Here is a 20,311-nt window from a genome sequence, read left to right on the forward strand (position 1 = left end):
GCTGAAACTGTGCCCACTGCCTCAAAAGGAAAGGGCTAAAAATGTAGGTAATGAAAATACATCTGTTGGAGAAATCTTGGGAGCGCCTGCCGGTAGAGCTGGTACTGTGGGACTTTGCTCCAGTGACCTGAGAAGCCTAGAGAGACAGCTTTTCTGGGAAAGCGAGTTTGAGGCAATCATGCTGCTTCTGACGTGAGTCTTGTTCTGCTTTCAGCCCTTTTCAGCAGGCTGGACATCCCAGAAATAGAGGGTGTTGTAAATTCTGTGAAAAAAGACACCTGAATTGGGCAAAGATTAGCTTGTCAGTGTGGGAAAAACTTCATTCAAAGCACACCCTGAAATCCTGAGCAGAGTTAAAAGGCAGCCCCAAAGCTGACTGGTTTCTCTGCTTATGGGGAGATCTGTTTCTTCCAGACTCATGGTGCTTAGCAGGGAGCCTGGAAGGGCTCAGCTGTGCCTGGGGTCTGAGCATCTTCCAGGTATGACCCTTTGTTAGCAGCTGCCAAAATGTTGGTGCCCTCAGGTATGGAGGTGACAGATGGCAGGGATTGCTTGGGATGACTCTCTAGACTTGCTAAAGGGTTGCAGTTCTGTTTGTCCATGTAAAGGTGTTTGGGATCCTCTGGTCTTCCTCTCTTCTGTCCAGCATGGTGCTGTGGAACCATCACAACTTATCTGCAATTCTCTACACCACTTCTCCAAAGCAGATTTTGGCAGATTTTGGAGATGGACTATGTTGTTTTCCAATACTTCTGTAAAATCTGTGGAAGACCTTATGTTTGTACCACTACAGAAGTATGCCCTGCTCACTGAATTGCAGTGGGTTCTACTACAAAGCCTTTTTTTGCTGCTACAGATTGCATGTACATGAGGCTTGCTGAGATCACTAACCTGAAGCTCCTCCAGTAGAGATTAGACTCCAATTATTATGGAACAATCTGATTGTGATGTTAATGCAACACCTGGAAGATCAAACCTCCGTGTTCTCTCCACGGATATCAGCTTTTCTGAGATAAACACCTTTTATAACCCTCCTGATAGATTTCTGAGCTGTTGTTCAAACAGGAAGGTGCTTTCTAGCAATCTCCTTCGGTGCACCCAAAGGCCTCTGTCCCCTGCAGTGTCATGGAGTTCATTCTGCCCTCATATCTTCCTTCAAGATCCTTTAACGTGCCTTTAAACAGGTCTCACCTGGGAGGCTGTGGACAGCCATGAGTTTGTGCACCTTTTTTCCCTGGTGGAAGGTGTTCTCCAAAGAGGAGCTTGTTCCTCACCTCCAGTGCAAGGTCTCCCAGCAGGAGCAGAAGAGCTGGGCACCAACAGCCCATGTCTGCCCTGACTCCAGACAGAGCCATCCCCATGGCTCCAGGAGGGCAGGCAGCCTTTGGAGTGAAATGTGAGTGCAATTGCCAGTGAGCACCACAGACACCCAGAGGTGAATCCATGAGGCTCCTTCCTGGGCTCAGGGGCTGGGGCAGGGAAGGCCTCTCCCATTCCTGCCAGTACTTGATTTGAGCCCAGCCTGGCAGTCAGGATTTGGGGTGTTTGGAGCAGCCCCTTTTGGTTGTGTATCCTCTGCTGCTCCCAAAAAGGCTGCTGCAGAGCCATGGGCAATCTTCCATATCAGCCCTGGCTTGCTGAGGGGCCGGGAGGCTCTGACACAGTGTGGGAGGCAGCTGGGAGTGTGCTGTGGCTGGGGAGAGGGTGGAGGAATGTGCTGGTCCTTTCCAAGTGCCTCAGCCCTTCAGAACCTGGCCTGAACCTCCTTCCCCCTCCCACCTCTCCTATTTGAGCAATTCCTGGGGGCTGTGGGCAGAGATGATCCCTCCCAGCACGCGGTCTGATATTCCCCAGAGAGTTTGCATGGATTATTTGCTGCTGCTTTAGGTCAGCTGTGCTAGGCAGAGATGAGCAGCAGTTTGGGAATGCCAGAAGGAGCTCTGCTTGCCTGGAGGGCTCCAGGGAGGAAGGAGGTGTGTGATCCTGGTGGGTCTAGGGCAAACTTGTGCCCTTTTTCACCTGGGCATCCCTGCCCAGTGCTCTGCACGAGAAGAGGCTCTGCTTGCACCTGGGGCAGTGCTTGGTGGGCAAGGGCTGGGTGCAGGGCCCTTGGAGATGGGCTGTGTTGCTCCCTCTTTGGAAGAAGTTGTGACTTTCTGCACATTTCTCATGACCAGCTGGTGAGGTTGCAGTTCCTGATCCCGGGTTGGGGTGTACTGAGTATATACTTTATAGTGCCTCTATCACTTTTGAAGATAAGGGCACATTATTTTATTGCCCTGTTCCTTCCATTGAGGCATCATGCAGGGGGGAAAGAGGAGAGGGGAAGGACTCATTTCCTTATGGCAGGGGATTAGTCACTGCAGCTGGCCCTCCAGTGAGGGCTGCAAGGCTCCCCACTCCACCACACTGCCTGTGAGGGCGGGGGGGCTTGAGATGGAGAGAGCCCTTCCCCACCCGGCCCTCTGCCCACCCCTGCTTCCCCCATCGTGTCCTGAACTTGGCTGTGCTCCCCTGTGCCTTTCCTGCAGGGAATCCTGGAGCACCCTCAGCTTTTGCCACTGAGCTAGTGAGGGGCAAGAGCCTTGTGAGGGGCTGGCTCTGTGCTGGCTGGCTGGGCTCCATCCCCTCACTCACACTCACCACCAGCAGAGCTGCCCCGGGGCAGTCTGGGCTCCTGTTCTCCCTGTCCCTAGGCTGGGTGACATCCAGGCTGCCCTCAAGAACCTGCTTTATCAATAATGAGGAGCATGGCTATTGCGTGATGCAGAGATAACCACTGCCACCACAGCTGTGCACCCAGTGTCCTCCCCTCCCTTCCCATCCTCCTTCCCAAGTGGAAAATCTGTGTCAACCTGCCTTGCCCCGCAGCCAGGTTTCACTTTGCTGGGTTCATTTGCATTGAAGGCCAGGGAAGCTGGAGGGGAGAAATGTTCCCCTCCCTGAACTCCACTGCTTAGTGCAGGGGCTCCCCTGTGGCAGGGCTGGTGGCCCGGGGGCCTGGGGAAAGGCTGGTCCCTGTTCCAGTGTTTTGGTGTTTCTGTACCCCAGCTCTGAGCCCTGCCTGCCTCTGCCCGTGCCAGCTGCTTTTCTCCTTCTGGGGAAAGCTTCTCTTCTGCTCCTTGAATTAAAGCATTAATAAGCCCAGCATTAATCAAGATCTGAGTGTTTCAAATGGCCCTTTGTTTAATTAGCACAGTCTCTGCTCGCAGACAGGAGTGGGAGGCGAGGGGCAAGGACCCAGTGCCCAGGAATTCCTCCTCTTTAAGGTGTGACGTTTTGTGCCAACTATTTTCTCTCCCACTCTCTCCACCAGCTGCCCAGAAAAAAAAACCAAAAACAAAAACCAAAAACGTTTATGGCCAAAGGACCCTCAGAACTTGCAGCATCTCCTGGGGGGCTGCACCAGCAGGTTAAGCCTCTTGCATGACCCAGGGCACTCTTTTCCCCAGGGCAGGAATAAATAAGTCAGCTGGTCCAGGGTTGACTCTGTGCTTTGTGCTCTGTCCCTTGGCCATGGAAATGGAGTCACTGGCCTTTGACTGGATGTCCACCTTGGTCCCCTTCAGCGAGTGGAACCCTGGGGATGGGTCCCTGTGTAGCTCCTTGCTCTCTGAGGAGCGGAGAAAGCGTGACCCAACGTTATCAGGAGCGTGCTAACCCCACAGCAAACATGATTTCACTGGTGCAAGGGTGACGGTGGTGACGTTTGAGTGGGGAACATGGTCCTTTCCTCTCCATGGCCTAATCTAAATTGCTTTATGAGGGGTCAGCAGGTAGACCAAGGTCTCCTGGGGTGGTCTCTGGGTGGCCCTGTGCTGTGGCACAGCAGAGCAGGGGTTCTCTCACCTGGGGCAGTGGTGCAGCAGATGGATTAAAATGTTCTTGCTCCCTGTGGGCCGTGGGGCTGGGCTGCCTGCACCTCCTCTCCTGCCATGGCCCGGCATGTGCCAGCGTCCCCCAGTGCCACCAGCAGCCTGTGTGGATGCCCTGCTGCTGTTCCTGTGCAGGGCTGCAGCCACACAGCCTGTCCCAGCACACGCTTGGCTCCTGCCTGCCCATCCCTTGCAGCTTTCCAGTGTCTCACTGGTGGCATTTCTCCCAAAAGAGACCCTTCAAGGGCCTCGGGGCTCAGGACCTGCCTGTGAGGCCTCTCTGCAGCTGAGCTGGGCTGCTCAGACTCCACCATAGGCAGGAGCTGCCCCTGGTCCTTGGGACCATGTTTGCCTAGGGTGCCAGTGCTCACTGGGATGGGCATGTGGGAATGCCAGGGCTGCCCACCACCTGGGGACGTGGGTGTGCCACACAAAGGGGCAATGAACCCCCTGTGGGCACCCCAGTCTCATCACGCCTGCACTCCCAGAAGCACAAAGGGCCGGGGGGACAGAGGGAAGGTGCCGCCTGCTATTATCCCACAGGGAGCTCTGCATGTCGCTGCTGGCACCCTGGCACTAGTGGTGCTTGGCAACCTCCCAGCGTGGTGCCCAGGGACAAACTGTGCCCGGGAGTGGCCCTCCTCCCCCTCAGCAGCGCTCCCACCTGCCGGGGCTCCCGGGTGACAAAGCCATCAGCTGTGGGGTGGGGGAGGCAGGCCAGAGCAGGGGCCAGGGGCACCTTTCACATCGTGGCCCCCTCCACAGCCCGCTGCAGAGAAAAGCTCGGAAACAGTGTGGCTAGAAAGACGGATTTATTGCGACATCGGTTTGCAACCAGCACTCACCCCCCGCCCCCAGCAGCGACTCCAGACCACGCACATGCCCTTGACCCTGCCGCGATGCCTCCATGGGCACGGGCCGCTCCCGCAAGCCCACTCCCCTTTCCAGGCAGGTTCACTGGGGCTGCAGGCTGGGGTCCCGCCGTGCCAGGAGCTGCCTGCGAGCAGGCAGCGCGGAGTAAAGAACAGAAGGCGGATTCAGGGTCCTGCAGCAGTGTAAGCCACCAGCTGGGATCTCCGAGCAGTCACAAGGCTCTCAGAATCCCAGGGAGAGAGCGGGGCCAACCCCCCCTCCCCAAGCAGATGAGAGGGCGATGCTGCCGTGCCCTCTGCTCTTACCGCGCTCCCTTGGTGCCAGCCCGGACGCTCTGGGGAGCCGGGAGAGGTGCCAGCCTGGTTCCCCCTGCAGCCCTACACGTATCCCGTCAGGTTGTAGGAATTGACTTCACTCTTGGTCTTCTGCGCCTGGCTGACAGAGGGCTGGGGGCTCTTGCTGGCCAGAAGCTGGGGCTGGTAGGCGCTGGTGTAGGCGGCCGTGGTGTCCCGGGCAGGGCAGGAGGTGCACAGGATGAAGCCGCCGACGAGGAGGAGGAGGGAGGAGATGATGCCGAGGTAAAGAGCCTCCCCCAGCTCGAACTTCATGCTGTCGGGGATGACGGGGTTGCGGAAATCCCGCAGCACCACGTGGATGTTCCACACCAGCGGGATGAAGCACAGCAGCCCCCCGAGCACGAAGACCGCGCCGCCCGCCACCGCCACCCGGTCCTTGCCCGGCGAGCCCTGGCTGAAGACGGTGCACCTCATGCCCAGGACAGAGATCAGGCAGGCCAGCGAGGACACGGCGCAGGAGCTCACCATGAGGGCTTGGGCCGCCTGGACGTCGGCGGGCAGGTTGAGCAGGGAGCTGTAGATGTCGCACTGGGTGATGCCCGTGCTGTACGTGGCGCACTCCATCCACAGCCCCTTGGTGAAGCTGACGGCCGTCACGATGCTGGAGCCGATGTAGGAGCTGGTCTTCCAGCTGGGCAGCAGCGTGGCCGTCAGCGTGCCGATGTAGCCCAGGAAGGCCACGGTGTAGCCCAGCAGCTGGAGCCCCATGGACACCATGGTGAGGGCTGGCTGTCACCTCTGTCGCTAGCCAAGGCTCGCAGCTTGTCGCCCAGGTCCCTCCCGTGTGCTCACGTTCCCATGGCCCTGCGAGAGGCTCGGCTCGCAGCGCTGCAGCTCCACCCCGCTGCCGGGGGTGCTGGTTTTGTGCGGGTGGGAGCCGCGGGGAGGTTACCTGCGGGAGCGGAGAGCAATCCCTCCCCGATTAACGATTGACCCGAGCCCGTGGAGGAGCGCCAGGCGCCCTTTCACCCCCGCTATCTCCCCAGGCGGGCTCCGGAGCGGAGCAGCGCTGCCCAGGAAGGACGCCAAACCCTCCCCTGCACTGACGCCGCGGGCAGGGATGGAGAGCCAGCTGCTGCTCTGGGGAAAGCCCACTGCCTTCCTCGGGGCTCCTGTCTTCTGTGGTGCCTCGAGCTGAGGAAGCCAAAAAGCTGTGGCTGCACCATCTTATTTGGGACCTGCTGGAAGTGACTTGAGGTGCTGAAGCCAAAGCTCCCCCAGCTGAGGAAAGGGGATGGCACCTCGTCCCCATCTGCATGGGGCTCACCCAAGGCATCTGCAGTCACCCACGACCCACCCCCAGCTGCTTTGGGACAAAGGGACATGGCCACCTGAGACTGAACCATGGATATCAGCCCTTCTGTGCTGCTGGGGACAAGGATGGAGAGGGATGCATGTGACAGTGACACCTGCATCCCCAGGAGAGTCTGGAGGCACACAGAGGGCAGAATTACACCAGGGCTGGCACCTCCTTTGGGATGCTTCGTGGAAGCATGCCAGCCAAGCAGGGTGACCTGTCCTGAGGGGGGGTGAGCAGTTCGGGGTGCAGCTCATGCTGGGATTTTGTGCCAGTGCCACCTCCCGCCCACAGCCCTGTACACGGGCGGGGAGAGGTTGGCAGAGGTGGTGGACAGGGCTGGTTTGTTTTCCCTCTGCTTTGTTTAAAAATTCCTCCTTCTGTGGTGCCTTGCGAAACCGGGCTGAGCCCGGCACGGCGGCCAGTGGCCTCCCTCACCCTGGGAACGCTCCTGGCTGAGCATGCTGCCACCACCCAGGCCTGCCCCTGCTCCTGCTCCTGCCCCTGCTCCTGCCCCTGCCCCTGCTCCTGCTCCTGCCCCTGCTCCTGCCCCTGCTCCTGCCCCTGCTCCTGCCCCCCGCTGCCCCTCAAACGCTTGGCACCAAAGTTTTCCACATTTCCGTCTGCTCCCCTGTGCTCGCACCAAGACCTCCCACACTGTCTCAGCTGCTGGAAAAGAAACACCTGGGGTGCTCGGGGTGCTCAGGGTGCCAGCAGGAGGGTGAGGGAGGGAGCTCTGAGGTACTCACGGAGGTGGCTGGAGGTGCAGGGTGGGACCCAGGGTGGCTGCACCCAGCACTGGAGGCGGCTGCTCGGGCAGGGTGAGCAGCCAGGGCCCCAGCCCAGGGGATCAGGGGCTGCAGTTGTTCAGCTACAGCTTTGCACAATCCACCTGCAAATCTCCTGGATCAGAGGCTTATTGCAGATCAGAATTAAACCCTTTGGGTGTCGGGAAGGATTGGGGAGCTGGGATGCCTTGCTTTGCTGGTTGTCTGTGAATTACTGGGGCATGTTCACCTAATGTGTTCAGGTTTGAGGCTTCTTGTCATCCTTCTGGACAGCCTTAGTGGCTGGCAGGTGACTGTGGCACCATCCATGTGTCCACTGTGAGCTATGCTGCCTGTATTGGGGTTTGAGGGGCAGTGAAACACCAGCAGGTTGAGCTCCCCACTCCTCAGAGCCAGCCTGAACTTTTGGTTTACTCTTCCTGGCCCTGCTTGTCCTCCACGGGGTTTGTTGTTGTAAGGCTACTGGCCCAAATGAGGAGCAAATGGGGAAGGTAATGAGAGCTGAGCTGGCCCTGTGCCCCCTCCTGCTCACCGGCTGCCACAGATGGAGAGGGGCAGGGAGGGCCTCTGGTGACAAATTGTGCTGGGAGCTGAGCAGGGTCCGGCCAGCGTTTGGACAGCAGTGTTTGGATGCTGATAGCAGAGCTACAGCAGGGACCATTTGCTATTTTCTTTCCTTGTCCCAAACTGAAACTCTCCCAGGAGCAGGAGGTGACCAGTTTGCCAGTGGCACTTTTCTTCGAGTGCTTGGGCAGGAGCAGTGGGCAGGGACAGGATGAGTGGCCCTGCTGGGGCCAGGGGCTGCATCAGCCTTGCACCCTCACATTGAGGAGCTTTTCTGTCCCTCCTGCTGTGGTCCACATCTCAAAAACTCAAAGGAGAGGGCAGGGAACACTGGCAAGTGCTTGCTCTGCCATCTGTGGAAATGGCATCTGGCAGCTCCCTGGGGTGATGGTGCCTGAGCAAGACCATTGCCCTGATAGTGCCCGAGGTCCATCCCTGCCACATGTCCTCCCTCCCTGTCTGCTCTTGAGCCATCAGCTGCCTGCTGGTGGCTCTGTGCTTGCCACCACTGTAGCCCATCAGTGTCCTCGTCATGCCCTTTGTGCTGTCCCCAACACAAGCCCACCACACTGTGCCCGTGGCATGCCCAACACACAGTCCCATCCCATGCCCATTGCACTGTCCCAATCCCATGCCCATGATGCTGCCCCACCATTTCCCATCCCTTTCCCATCTCCCCCACTTCCCTTATGCAAATGGTTACAAAGAGCACTTAATCATCCTTGTTAATTGTCTCTACCCTCCCCTGTTCCCCCCCGGGGATTTTCTCACAAATGGTGTCCAAATTTTCCCTTTTGTGTTTTGCTTTTCCACCAGAGATCGCAGCCCCTCCGCCCCCAGCCTCCCCCCGGCCCTCTGTTTACACAACTGGGACAAATTTCACACCGCTGTCCCCACAGCCCCAGCCCCTCGCTGCCCTGCCCCAAAGAATTTGTGAGTCACGGCCGAGGCAGGGCTATAAATGTGTCCCACCAAGGGTCTGCAGTGGCACAAGGGACAGCGTCTCCTGCCACCATGCAAGCTGCTGCCTGTTGCCTGGCTGCCCACGGGCTCCGGGTGCCGGTGGCCAGTGCCTGCCCAGCCCCGGGGCTGGAGCAAGGGGCGAGGTACTGGGGGGAGTGGGGCGGGCAGGGGTGAGGAAGGAGGGATGGGGAAGCTCCGGCTGGGTTTGGGTGAAGGCTGCGGCGCCGGGGACACCGCTGATGCCAGCGGCCGTGGGTGGCACAGAGGGGGCTGGCACTGGGGCAGGGCTGGCCGGGGGGTGAGGCTGTGGGGCTGAAGCTGCTCTCTCTCCTAGAGCCCTTCCTCTCTGGAGACCGTGGCTGCCCCGAGCGCAGGAGGGACCCGCGCCGCGGCGGGAGGAGATGGACGCTGTGAGTGTGGCACTGTCCCCATGCCCTGCCCGTGGGGGCCCTGCTGGCACAAAACCCGCCTCTCGCCCCAGAGGCTCACTGTGTCCCACGGAACCCTGTGTCCCACGGCTGTGCCGTGCCCACCCCCGGGAGCATCCCCGCGCCTGGGCCGGGCCGAGCCCTGAGGGGACAGGGCCCCGGAAAGGGCCGCGGGCATTCCTCAGGGCCTTAGCGGATGCCTGGGCACCCGCTCTGGAGCACGGGGGAGAGATTACCCTGGCAGAGAGCCTGTCGGGAGGCTGTGGGGGCAGCTTCCCTGTGGGGCTGTGGGTGCTCGGGGCAGGGCAGGGGGTGTGCTGGGCGCGGGGCACCCGGTGCCCCACAGGGCGGCGGGAGCCCGGTGCCACCCGGCTGTGTCTCCCCAGGCTCGGGCAGCGGAGGGGCACGGCGGTCCCAGCAAAGCGCTGGCGTTCTTCCAGCACCCGGTGAGGTAGGTGTCCCGGCCCGGGGCCGCGGGCGGGCGGGCGGGCGCGGCGGGCGGGGGCTCAGCCCGGCTCTCCCTCACAGGCTCCTCTGGCCCAAGTCCAAGGCCTTTGACCACCTCTACAGCGTGGGGGAGAAGCTGCTGGAGAACTTCCCGGTGCAGGCCACCCTCTGCTTTTATGAGGACTCGGGCAGCGAGGACGAGGAGGAGGAGGAGGAGGAAGAAGAAGAGAGGGATGATGAAGAGGAGGAGGCGACAGGGGATGTGACCGCGGGACACCCGCGGAATGCTGGCAGGCCCAGCAGGCCGGCGTGAGGCAAGAGGCAGGCACGGGAAGGCAGACGGCGCTGCGTGCGGCAGCGGGGCCGGACCCGCCCGGAGCCCCGGCCAACCCCCGGGGCCGCCCCCGGGCCGCGCCCGCGCTCCGCCGCACCACGGCGGGGCTCAGGACTACGACTCCCAGCGGCCACCGCGGCACCGCCCGGCAGCCGCAGCCCGCTCTGATTGGCTGTCGAGCCATCCCGAGCAGGGCGAGGAGCGTGTGGCCCCGCCCACACTCCCGCCCCGCATCCCCATTGCAAGAGGAAGGCGGCGCGCGCGGGCCGCGGAGGGACGTGATTGGCGGAGGGGCGGGAGGGGGCGTGCCGGGGGCGGGGCCTCCCCTCCCCTGCCCGTCGGCGGGAGGGAGCGGCTGCGGCGGGCGCGGGGCCGCCATGAGGTACCGGGGGGCGCGGGGCGCGGCGGCGGGGCCGCGGGCAGGAAAGCGGAGCCGCGGGGCCGCGGCTGCGGGGCTGCAGCGGGCATGAACGGGCTGGTGCCGCGGAGCGGGGACCCGCGAGCCCTGGGACTGGCGCGGCGTGTCTGGGCGCGCGGCGAACGGCGGAGACGAGGAGGACGTGTCGGTGGGGCGGAGGGTGGGGCTGGGAAGACCCCGCACAGGCGGGGAGGTGGGCTGGGGGAGCCCCCTGTGGGGTGACAGGTGACACGGGGGTCTCTGTTGTAGGGTGGCAGGTGAGCTAGGGGACCCCACTATGGGGTGACAGGTGAGGAAGGGGACTGCGGTATGGAGTGGCAAGTGAAGAAGGGGACCCCACTGTGGGGTGGCAGGTGAGCTAGGGGACCTCGCTGTGGGGTGGAAAATGAGCTAGGGGACCTCGCTGTGGGGTGGAAAATGAGCTAGGGGACCCCGCTGTGGGGTGGCAGGTGAGCTAGAGGACCCCGCTATAGGGTGGCAGGTGAGCTAGGGGACCCCACTGTGGGGTGTTAGGTGAGGAATGGGACCCCACTATGGGGGCTCTGCCTTGGGGTGGCAGGTAAGCTGGGGGTCCCTGTAGTGGGGTAACAGGTGAGCTGGGGGTCCCTGTAGTGGGGTAACAGGTAAGCTGGGGGTCCCTGTAGTGGGGTAACAGGTGAGCTGGGGGTCTCGGCCGTGGGGTCACAGGTGAGCTGGGGGTCTCGGCTGTGGGGTGACACTTAGGCTTGAGGGCTCTGCCTTGGGGTGGCTCTGAAGGCTGAGGGGGGCTGGAAAGCCCCTGCCCACCCGGGCTGGGGTCCCTGCTGCAGGGTGACAGATGCCCTGGGGGTCCCTGCCGTGGTGGCTCGGCGGCTGAGCGCGGTGGGGATCATTCGGAGCTTGGTTTGGGCAGCGTGAGCAGCGGCCGGGAGCAGGGTGGGGTGTGCGGGCTGTCCTGGCAGGGCGAGCCTTCCTGCCCTGTCACGGTAGCCGGTGTAGCCTCTCCTCGCCGCGGATCTTGGCACGGAAAAGCCCCACTATAGCTGGGATCCGGCTGAGCCGCTGGCAGCGCGGTGCGTGGTGCTGGCACGGTCAGCATCCTCCCTCGCGTCACCGGGGGCTGCGGGCCCCCGACCCCACCTGGCCACCCCCGGCCTGCCGAGGAGCTGCCCCCTCCCAGCGCGGACCCCCGGAGCCCCTCGGGGCCCGGCTCCAGGCGCGCTCCGTGCGCTCCCGGCACGATTTCCTCCTCTGGCAGCAGTGACGGGAGCGGGGGCGGAGATGGGGGGAGCCTGGGGGAGACACAAATGTGCGACTGCAGCATCCTCACTGCCGTGGCTGCATCCCTCGCGCCTCCTCACGGTTGCCTTAGCAACCTGCTATCGATGGGGTATTTATAGAGGATGGGAAGCCGCAGGGGGGGGATCGGGAATGGGTGGGCGTCTGCTAGGTCAGCCTCCAGCTTCAGGCTTCTGTCGGCTCGCGTGGGGGCAGGAGGGATGCTGCTCCCCTTGGCGTCAGCGTGTGCACTGCTCCGGCTTTTCCTGCTCGCTGGAGCCAGGGGAGGTGGCCAGGAATTTGCATGTGGAAATAAAAATAAGCGTCTGGGACGTCTGCCCTTCTCACCGGCATTGTTTGTGCTTGAGGCTTGTGTGCAGCGCCCTGATTGTGGTGCTGGGTGCGCTGACACAGATACATGGAAGAAAGTGAAAGAGTGTAAATTAAATGAAACAGCATTAAATTTGTTGCCTGATGTGTGACGTGAGAATATCCTTCTTTCTGTGTCTTTGTTCTCCTGTCTGTCAGAGGGGGAGGATGCCTGTAACAAGGAGGGTTTGTGTGGAAGCTGTGGCATGTGCTCTGTGCTGAGCTTTCTTTTATCCTGGGGCTTTGGGTCTCTTTGTAAAAACTGATGACAGCAGAACTGGGTCAGGTGGTCCCTGCTCAGAGCCCGTGGGGGAATTCATGGATCCAGAGGCCTCTCACATCCCCCAGAAGGGCTCAGAGAAGCGGGATTGAGCTGTGGGGCACTGGAGGCAGCAGATCCCTCCCTTCTGGTACTCTGCTGCTTTCCCTCGCTCCTGCTTCAACTCCAGACTGAGGTTTGCAACCTGAGCTTCCCAAACTGTTGGGAAGAAGCTGCTTTCTCTCCCTGGATTCAGCTCCAGGCTTGCACGCCCTCTTGGCACTTTAGGGTGTAGGAGCCTTGGAAAGCACAGCACGCCTGATGTTGGCAGGGAGAGGTGCTCCATTCACTGGAAGGAGGCTCTTGTGAGGTGTGCTGGTGTGCAGCATCAGCCCTTCTGTGTGCCTGCCTTTCCTATGAAAGGGGAAGTGTGTTTCCAGCCCTGCTGACCCTGTGAGCAGCTCTGTGCTGTCCCTCACCTCACTCCAGCAGAGCAGGTCCAAGTGCTTTTGGAATAACTGGATATCTAAAGTCCTGGGCCTGAGAGCAGCGTGTGGTTTAGTTCCTGCTGTTTCTAACCATGCTTGCTCCTTCATCTGCAGTAAATCCCTGCAGGAGCTGGGCAGTCCTGTCCCCTCTGTCTCCTGACAGAGTTGTGGCTTTGCCACAGAAATGTCACACACAGCAATAGTCAGTCCAGGGCAGCACTCTGATCCCTGGGGCATTGAGCACAGGGAGAAGACAAAGCATGGAAAACAAGCAGATATCCTCTGCAGGGCTTTGTTTAACTTCTGTGGGGTTTTGTTTAGTGCAGTTTTGCTTTTGAAGCACAAAAGGTGCTTGTCCAGCTGGAGAGCTGTTGTCCTGGGTGTGCAGGGAGCTCTGTCACTCTTGCTGCTGCCCTTAGCTTGGCCCAACAACCAGATTGTGGGTAGGAGTTGCAGAAGTGAGAACTGGCACGTCTGTGAAGTTGCTCTAAAATAAGATGATTGCTTCACCTGTATCCATCAATCTCTTGTGGGAGGGAAGAGCACCAGGCTGCTCCCAGCAGTCTCTGACATGCAGGTCATCTCGTCTGCTGGTGAGAAATGGGGTCTATCCTTCATCCAGTTTCTCCCTTCCTTCTTCTCTGGTCTGCAAGGGCCCTGCTTCTCCCTGGGCCCTGCCCCAGCACTCTGGGAGCTGAGGGTGCCCTGAGCCCCTCCAGCAGCTGAGGAGCAGGGAGGCAGCTGGAATCCTGGGCTCTCTGCAGGGGCACCGCTGGGCTGGGCTCTGTCATGGCTCCACTGCTCAGCACCGTGCTTTCTGCATGAATCTGATCCTGCGTGGTGGAGGCTTGGGCTTTGAGACTGGGCTGGAGATTTAAGCTGTCAGTGACTGTCCTGTTTTCTTCCCTGCAGGTAGGCAGGAGCCCCCCTTGGCCGAGTGAGGCAGCATGGCAAGTAAGTGCTCCCAGGGAAGGCGGAGAGGTGCCGGTGGTGTCGGAGGAGAGAAGGGGGATGTTTGACAGCCACCTCTCAAGAAAGGGGTGCCTGTGCATTTTGGGGGGTGTTATTCTCTCTGGGGAGCAGCTGCCATCAGCTGTTGGCCCTGGGTGAGGTCTGAGGTCCGGCCTGACTTGTGCTTCTCTCCCCTCTGCAAGGTGGGAGTTGAGAGGAGGTGCTGAAGGTCTGACCTCTCCGGGATTATCCGGAGCTGCAGCATTTCTGTCTCTGTGTGGTGCCTGCTGTGCAGGACGGGCCTCCCCAGGGCTCTCTGGGCTGCCTGTCTGTGCTGACATCTCTCATCAGCAGTGCTGCTCATGCCCATGGCAGGCACCCTGCCAGTGCCCACCCTGGGGGCCCCGTGTGTGGCAGTGGCACTGGGGCTCTGTGTTCTGTGGAAGCTGCCGAGCTCAGCCCCACCCTGAGCTCGCTGTGGCACACCCAGAGCAGTGCTGGGCCAGCACTGAAGATGGGCTGAGCCTGGTGAGGCTGCAGAGGGGTGTGTGGTCTGTCCAGAGCTGGGCTCAAACCTCCCTCCTCGCTCTCCTGGGCAGCCTGCACGGAGGCTGCGTGTGATGGGAGCATCAGGAGGATGGCAGCAGTGAAGGGGGAGATGGAGAGATCTGTCTGGGATCTCGGGATCTGCTCGGAGTGTCACCAGAGCCTGCTGTGAAGGTGGAGGCAGTAGCCATGCTGGGGAGGAGGAGGACCCCAGGGATGACAGGTATGCCTTCTTTCATTATCTGTGCTGTGCTGGTGCGGGAGGGAGCAGAGATCTTCAGGCAGTGTTTTTAAAAGGCTGCTTTAATCTTCAGTTAATGAGGAGGGTGCCCAGCTGGGTCCCTGCCTTCCTCCACTGCTGCCTTTTCTCCTTCGCAGAGCTCAGGTGCTGGCTCACCAGCATGTCCTGGTGGTGCAAGGTGTCCCCTGTGGTGGCAGTGTCTCCTTCATGGTGACCCTGATGTGCAGGGGGGATGTGATGGGCAGGTTCTCTACCACACGCTCCCTGCTATCCCTGGCTGTCCCTCTGCAGGCACAGCCACAGTCCTTCCCCAGAGCAGCAGCCCCAGGGTGTCCCCCCAAAGCAGGGCAGCTGAGACATGGGGTGGTGTCCACCAGGGGCCAGCAGCACCCCAGGAAACCCAGCAGGGCTGAGGTGAGCCCAGCCCTTGCTCCTGCTTCCCCTGCCTAAAAGCTCTGATCTTTCCTGAGCACCGGTTCTCCAGCTGGTGTGGGGAGGCTTGGAGAGGCACAGGGGATGAGCACTGAGGCTGCTGGGCATTGGCAGGTCCCCTCAGCCCTGTGGTTTGGGGACAGGACCTGCTTGGCTGTCTGCTCCTCATGTCAGCTGGGGATCCAGTAGGGATGAGAGGCTCCTTTCCTGAGGGCCAGTGGTTTTCCTGCTCTGGTCCTGAGCCACTTTGCACTTTCAAGGGGAGGGAGCAGTGACTCAGTTTCTTCCCTCCTGCCATTTCTATGTCCCTGAGAGAAGTTGCATGTGGGGAAAAACACACACCTCTGTCACAGCATGCTTGCAGCTGGGACAGTGCTTTTGATACCTGCCTGCCTGTGTGTCTGTTTTTATTTCCTACCTTAGTGGGCAGCTCAGCATGGCAAAGCAGGGAAGGGGTCCAGTGACTGCTTTCTGCAGGGATGGAAAACCCTGACAGTGAGATCTGCAGCCAAGCTTGTTGCTCTAAGATGTGCTGAGGAAGTTGAAATCCGAGTCTCAGGCTCAAGTGCCAAGGAGGGAGAGTTTGTACCACGGCCTCATCAAGGTGGGAGGCAAAGGAGGTGAGGCCAGACTTCTCCAGCAAAGTGTGGGACATTTGCAGAATGAATGTTGTCTTTGTAAAATTTCATCTCCTTCTGGAAAGGCTCAAGACAAAGTCAGCCTGCCAGCCTGTTCCCTCTCCAGCCAGCATAGCCCTTCCCAGCTGTGAAAGCCAAGGCAAGCTGATCCCTGCCCTTCTGCAACATGCCTTCTGTGCCTCTTGAAAATGCTTTTTCGGTTGTCCATGTAAAAAAAAAAAATGTTTGCATAATAAAGTCGATTCTGAGGGAAAATCTGTGACTCACATCATTCATGCTGCTCTTCATTCACACCTCGATGGTTCAGCCCTCTGCAAACTCTCACAGAAGGAAGGCATTAATAAATCACGAGGGGAAAATGCACCTACACAGCACAAAAGCAGCTCAGCAGCTCACCAAGCCCAGGCTGGTGTAGCACAGTAGTAGTTGTTTCTTACACCACGATCTTGTCCCTGTTGATACACTCTCACAAATACCTTGCTGTATTGTTTCAGCAGCAGGATACATGGAAGGTAAAGCAGAAGGAAACTTGCCTTTCTCCCTGGCAAAAGGCTCCTAAGGAGAGAAGTTGGTGGCTTTTCACTGACTGTTTTGCTTGTGGAGCCAGTATTTTGTTAGCACCAAGCTGGTCAGATGGGAGATTCTGTCCCCCTGCCTCCTTTGATGCTGCTGCTGTGTGAATGGGTTCACCTTGATGATCCAGTGGAAGACTGAGCCTGAGGGTGAAGGAGGCAAATAGGTTCCTGTGGATCACCCAGCTGAACTGATTCATCTTCCCAAGGGAAGCAGCAGCATTTTGTGGCTTGGTGGGAAGAGCTGGAAGCAGCCTACAGCTGGGTCTGTTGAACTGCATTGTGGAAACACTCATTCATGAAATGTGTGTTTGGATCCTGGAAGGATCATGTTTTGTGTGAAGTTTCTGCTCTCTGAGCTTCTTTGCCTCCTGTGCTGCTGCAGGTCCTGGCAGGTCCTTCCCTCCTGCACCCATGGAGGTGTCCCTCCTGTAGGATATGGAGAGAGGCTTTGATGTCTCTCGTGCAGGCAGGAAGGTGCTGTTCCTGCTTTGCCTGGCTTCAGGACTGCATGTGCTGTGGGAAGACTTGAGGAGTCTCCCAGGCTTTGGGAGCAGAGGGAAGTTTGTGAGGCCTTGGCATCAAAACACAGTGGGGATGAGAGTGTGCTGCTGTGTGAGGAGAGGTTGCTCAGGCCCCCGACTCATATCCCCCTGTGCTGTCCCTGTGTTTTGGGGATGTTTGCACTTGTTCTCCTGGGCTTGGGAGAAGACAGTGGTTTCTCTGGGGCCTGGACAGAGTCCTTGATGCCACCTGAGCTTGCATGACCCCTGAGCAGCTGGCAGCAGGGACACCAGCTTCCAGCAGGCTCTTGTGTTGAACTCTGGGCTCTGAGTCCCTCTCGGTGCTGGCCCCGTGTCCTGGCACAGCTCTGTGTCCCAGCCCTGTGGGGTCTTGCGCTCCTGGTGGGTTCTCCCTTGTCCTGCAGCAAAGGGGCAGAAAGATGAAATCCATCAGGAGCAGAAGGTTGGAAACAAATATTTTTGGAGCCTTTTGTCTCTTCCTCATTTGCTCTGTGTGCCTGCAGCTGCTGCTTCTGATGTTTCTAGCACCTCAGCCCTGACAGGAGGGCTCCGAGTGCTGCAGACCCAAGAGTCCTGTGTCCCTTTGGCTGTCCTACCTGCTGTCCTACCTGATTGTAGCCCTGGGTTTTTGGTGTTGGGAATGCATGTGGTGTCAGGAAGCTGGGTTGGAAAGCTTGGCTGGGCAGAAGCCAGCTGTGGGGCTGTCCCTGCTCAGAATGTCTCTGCCTTGTGTGTTGCAGTGTTCTTGGGGGCCAGGAATGCCCACTCGCTCCTGAAACGCTTTCCCAGAGCCAATGGCTTCCTGGAGGAGATCCGGCAGGGCACCATCGAGCGGGAGTGCATCGAGGAGGTCTGCAGCTATGAGGAGGTCAAGGAGGTGTTTGAGAACAAGGAGAAGACGGTGCGTGTGTCCTGCTCTGCTCCCCAGGGCGTGTGGGAGGGCTCACACCTCAGCAGGCTGGACACAGAGGGAAAGTACAAGGGGAACAGCCTCTCCTGTTCTGTTTGTGCTCTTCTGGCTGCAGCAGCATGTTGTGGCCTCATTTCCCAGCATGGCTTCCCCTTCCCAGGCAATGGCCTCACCTTGCTTTTGCCAGGACTCCCTGCCCACAGCTGCAGGCTGAGCTGGTGCTCCCATGGCAGGTGTGGCAAATCTGTGCTGTTGTCCATGATTCTCTAGGCTGGGCTTGGTGTGGAATAAATTTTTCCCTGCTTGCTGTGGAATATTGGGGGATGTTCCCAGGACCTTCTGTGTTGGTCCCACAGCACCCCAGGTTGAAAGGGTGAGGAACATCCAAAAGGCTGCCCCTTTTGTGGGTGTGGGGAGGGCAGTGGTTATTGCTGGTGATGGTTGGGGTCCTTCTCCCACCTGCAGCACGTATGGTTGTTTCTCTGTTCCTGTCACAGATGGAGTTCTGGAAGGGCTACACCAGCTCTGTGTACTCTGTCAAGGACCCCGGGCACAGCACGGAGCGCTCCGACGCCATGTACGTGGTGGTGCCCCTCTTGGGAGTGGCTCTTCTCATAGTCATCGCCCTCTTCATCATCTGGAGGTGCCAGCTGCAGAAGGCCACCCGCCACCGCCCCTCCTACGCCCAGAACCGTTACCTGGCCAGCCGGACGGGCCGCAGCCTGCCCAGGGTCATGGTGTACCGCGAGCGCTCGCAGAGCCAGGGGGAGACCCAGTGCCAGCGGGAGGGCAGCAGCCGGGGCGCTGGGGACGCCAGAGCCGCGGGCACCCCCCAGCCAGACGGCACCCTGTGCCCGCCAGAGCATTCTGTCTCCGTCCTCTCCAGACTGTCCAGTGCCACTCCCCCGCCGTCCTACGAGGAGGTGACGGGGCACCCCGAGAGCAGCAGCAGCGGCGAGGAGACCAGCGTCTCCTACAACGAGCCTCCGCCCAAGTACGAAGAGATCGTGGCCACGGCCCCTGCCGCGGGCAAATAGCGGGTGTGCCTCCCTCCTGCCTCTGCACACTCCCACACTCACCCAGCCACCCTCCCCTCGCCATGCCTGGGACTCCCTTCTGGTGTTCGTCAGGCTCCATTTCACCTGTACAATCTGGTGCCATCACACAATAGCCTTACCCTCCTAACCAAAAATAGCTGTCCCCAGGTGGGGTGAGGCAGGGCTGTGGGATGGCTCTGGAGCCAGCCAGCCATCTCCTGCCCCTCACTCCCCACTCACGTAAGTGCTGTAGCAGCCAGAGCAGAGCAGCAGCTTGTTCCTGGCTCAGCCTGGGGGTCTCCCCATGGTGCATTTGATTTCCTCACTTCCCCCTCAAACAGACATAACATTTCCCATGATTAGAGCAGCCTTGCTGCCTCCCTGGGCTGCTGCTCGGCCTCACCCCATGTTCTGGGCCCTGTTCTACTGCTCAGGGCTCTGATTAGGTGATGGAGATGCAGGATTGGTGTGGCAAATTTTTGTCCATCCCTGCAGTTGGTGGGGCCAGCTCTGTGGGGACATGGTGCTTCCCCCGTGTGGATTTGTTGCCAAGTGGGAGTGGGGAGCCCGGTCCACACTGTGGTGCCTGTAGGGATATTTGCTGTGTGATCAGGGAGGAGCAGCTAGAAGGTGCTCTCTGGTCTCCTAGATCTCTTTGGAAAAGGAGAAAGGGCTCGTGGTGGTTTTGTACTTGAGGTAAGTGAGTTTGGAGTAGCAGGACCTTCTCCTGATGCTCTCTGCTCTCCCCTGTGGGTGCTGAGCAGCTGGGGGTCTGGTGCTGCAGAGCTGGCCAAGGGGGTCCTCTCTGACCCCGAGTAACTGTGGTCTCATGGCTTTAAGTGATGGGGATTCACCTCTCTCCTGGGCGTGGCCTACCTGGTGTCTGCCCCAGAGGAGAGAGCCTGCAGACAGGCCAAACCTCCCCTCTCCCTACCCCAAACCCCTCTGCCCTGCCTGGCTCCTCTCTTTGGGGCTCTGTCCTCCAGAGCAGGTACAGTGGAATGCAGGACCCCACTCGGGGTGACCTCTTGGGTGGGCTGAGTGTTTGGGGTCCAGGGCTGTGCCCTGCAAGTCCTGCTGGCAGGGGCAGGAGCCACAAGGCCATGCCTTGGCAGTCAGGAGCAGGGCCCAGCCTGCTCAGGTGGGTGTGTTGCCAGGGCAGGGCAGAGCCAGGTGCTCTGCTGTGGGATCAGTGTCCCCTTTCCCTGGGCAGCTGCCTGTAGGGTCCAGGCACCAGGGCTGTCCTTCCCCAGTCGTGTCTGATGGATTAACACAAGGGTTGTGCTCCAACCCCCCAGAAGCTCCCAGCACTGCCACCACCCGGTGCTCACCCAGCACCAGCCTCTCCACCAGCACCAAAAGGCTATTGTCCATCCACCCGTGGCCTGCATCCCGCCCGGCCCCAGCCATGCCCTCGCAGCTGGTGCCCTCAGCCCAGAGCTGAGGCTTGCCCAGCGTGGCTGCTCCTGGGGCAGGACGTGCTGGCACCTCGGCTGTCCCCTCCCCAGCCTCAGCAGGTCGGGGTTATGGGGAGAGCTGACAGAGAGCTCAGGGCCAGAGCTAGAGAACACCGGAGGGAGACACAAGGGTGCTCTGCATCCTCTGTCTTTGATGCTCGGTCATTATCCCTGCAGTTTGTATTCTGTAAAACTTGGTATATTTCTGTGCAAAAAAAAAAAAAAAAGGTATTTATTAAAAAACCCTCACTGTCTGAGTGGCACCGGGTGGCTTTTTCCCACAAAGG

At 59.8% G+C, this 20,311-nt stretch overlaps 2 protein-coding genes across 2 annotated transcripts; one reads left to right on the plus strand and one right to left on the minus strand.

The window, feature by feature from the left end:
• Positions 1–4,670: 4,670 nt before the first annotated feature.
• On the minus strand, positions 4,671–6,135 carry CLDN2 (claudin 2). The gene has a single exon (XM_064427127.1). The coding sequence runs from the start codon at positions 5,819–5,821 to the stop codon at positions 5,126–5,128; it is 696 nt and encodes a 231-aa protein (XP_064283197.1). The 5' UTR covers positions 5,822–6,135; the 3' UTR covers positions 4,671–5,125.
• Positions 6,136–10,190: 4,055 nt separating this feature from the next.
• Positions 10,191–20,278, plus strand: PRRG3 (proline rich and Gla domain 3). Its single transcript, XM_064427126.1, has 4 exons — positions 10,191–10,307; positions 13,629–13,670; positions 17,361–17,521; positions 18,028–20,278. The coding sequence occupies exons 2-4, from the start codon at positions 13,664–13,666 to the stop codon at positions 18,565–18,567; spliced, it is 708 nt and encodes a 235-aa protein (XP_064283196.1). The 5' UTR covers positions 10,191–10,307; positions 13,629–13,663; the 3' UTR covers positions 18,568–20,278.
• Positions 20,279–20,311: the final 33 nt, after the last annotated feature.

This window comes from Passer domesticus, chromosome 7 (assembly GCF_036417665.1).
Source record: "Passer domesticus isolate bPasDom1 chromosome 7, bPasDom1.hap1, whole genome shotgun sequence".
In the NCBI taxonomy this organism is placed as follows: Eukaryota; Metazoa; Chordata; class Aves; order Passeriformes; family Passeridae; genus Passer; species Passer domesticus.

What these genes read in the sequence shown, in the direction of transcription:
- CLDN2 (XM_064427127.1), bottom strand. Translation starts at nt 5,821, where the DNA reads ATGGTGTCCATGGGGCTCCAGCTGCTGGGCTACACCGTGGCCTTCCTG.
- PRRG3 (XM_064427126.1), top strand. An exon ending in TTGAGAACAAGGAGAAGACG is followed by an intron (nt 17,522 to 18,027) that starts GTGCGTGTGTCC and finishes TTCCTGTCACAG; the next exon opens with ATGGAGTTCTGGAAGGGCTA.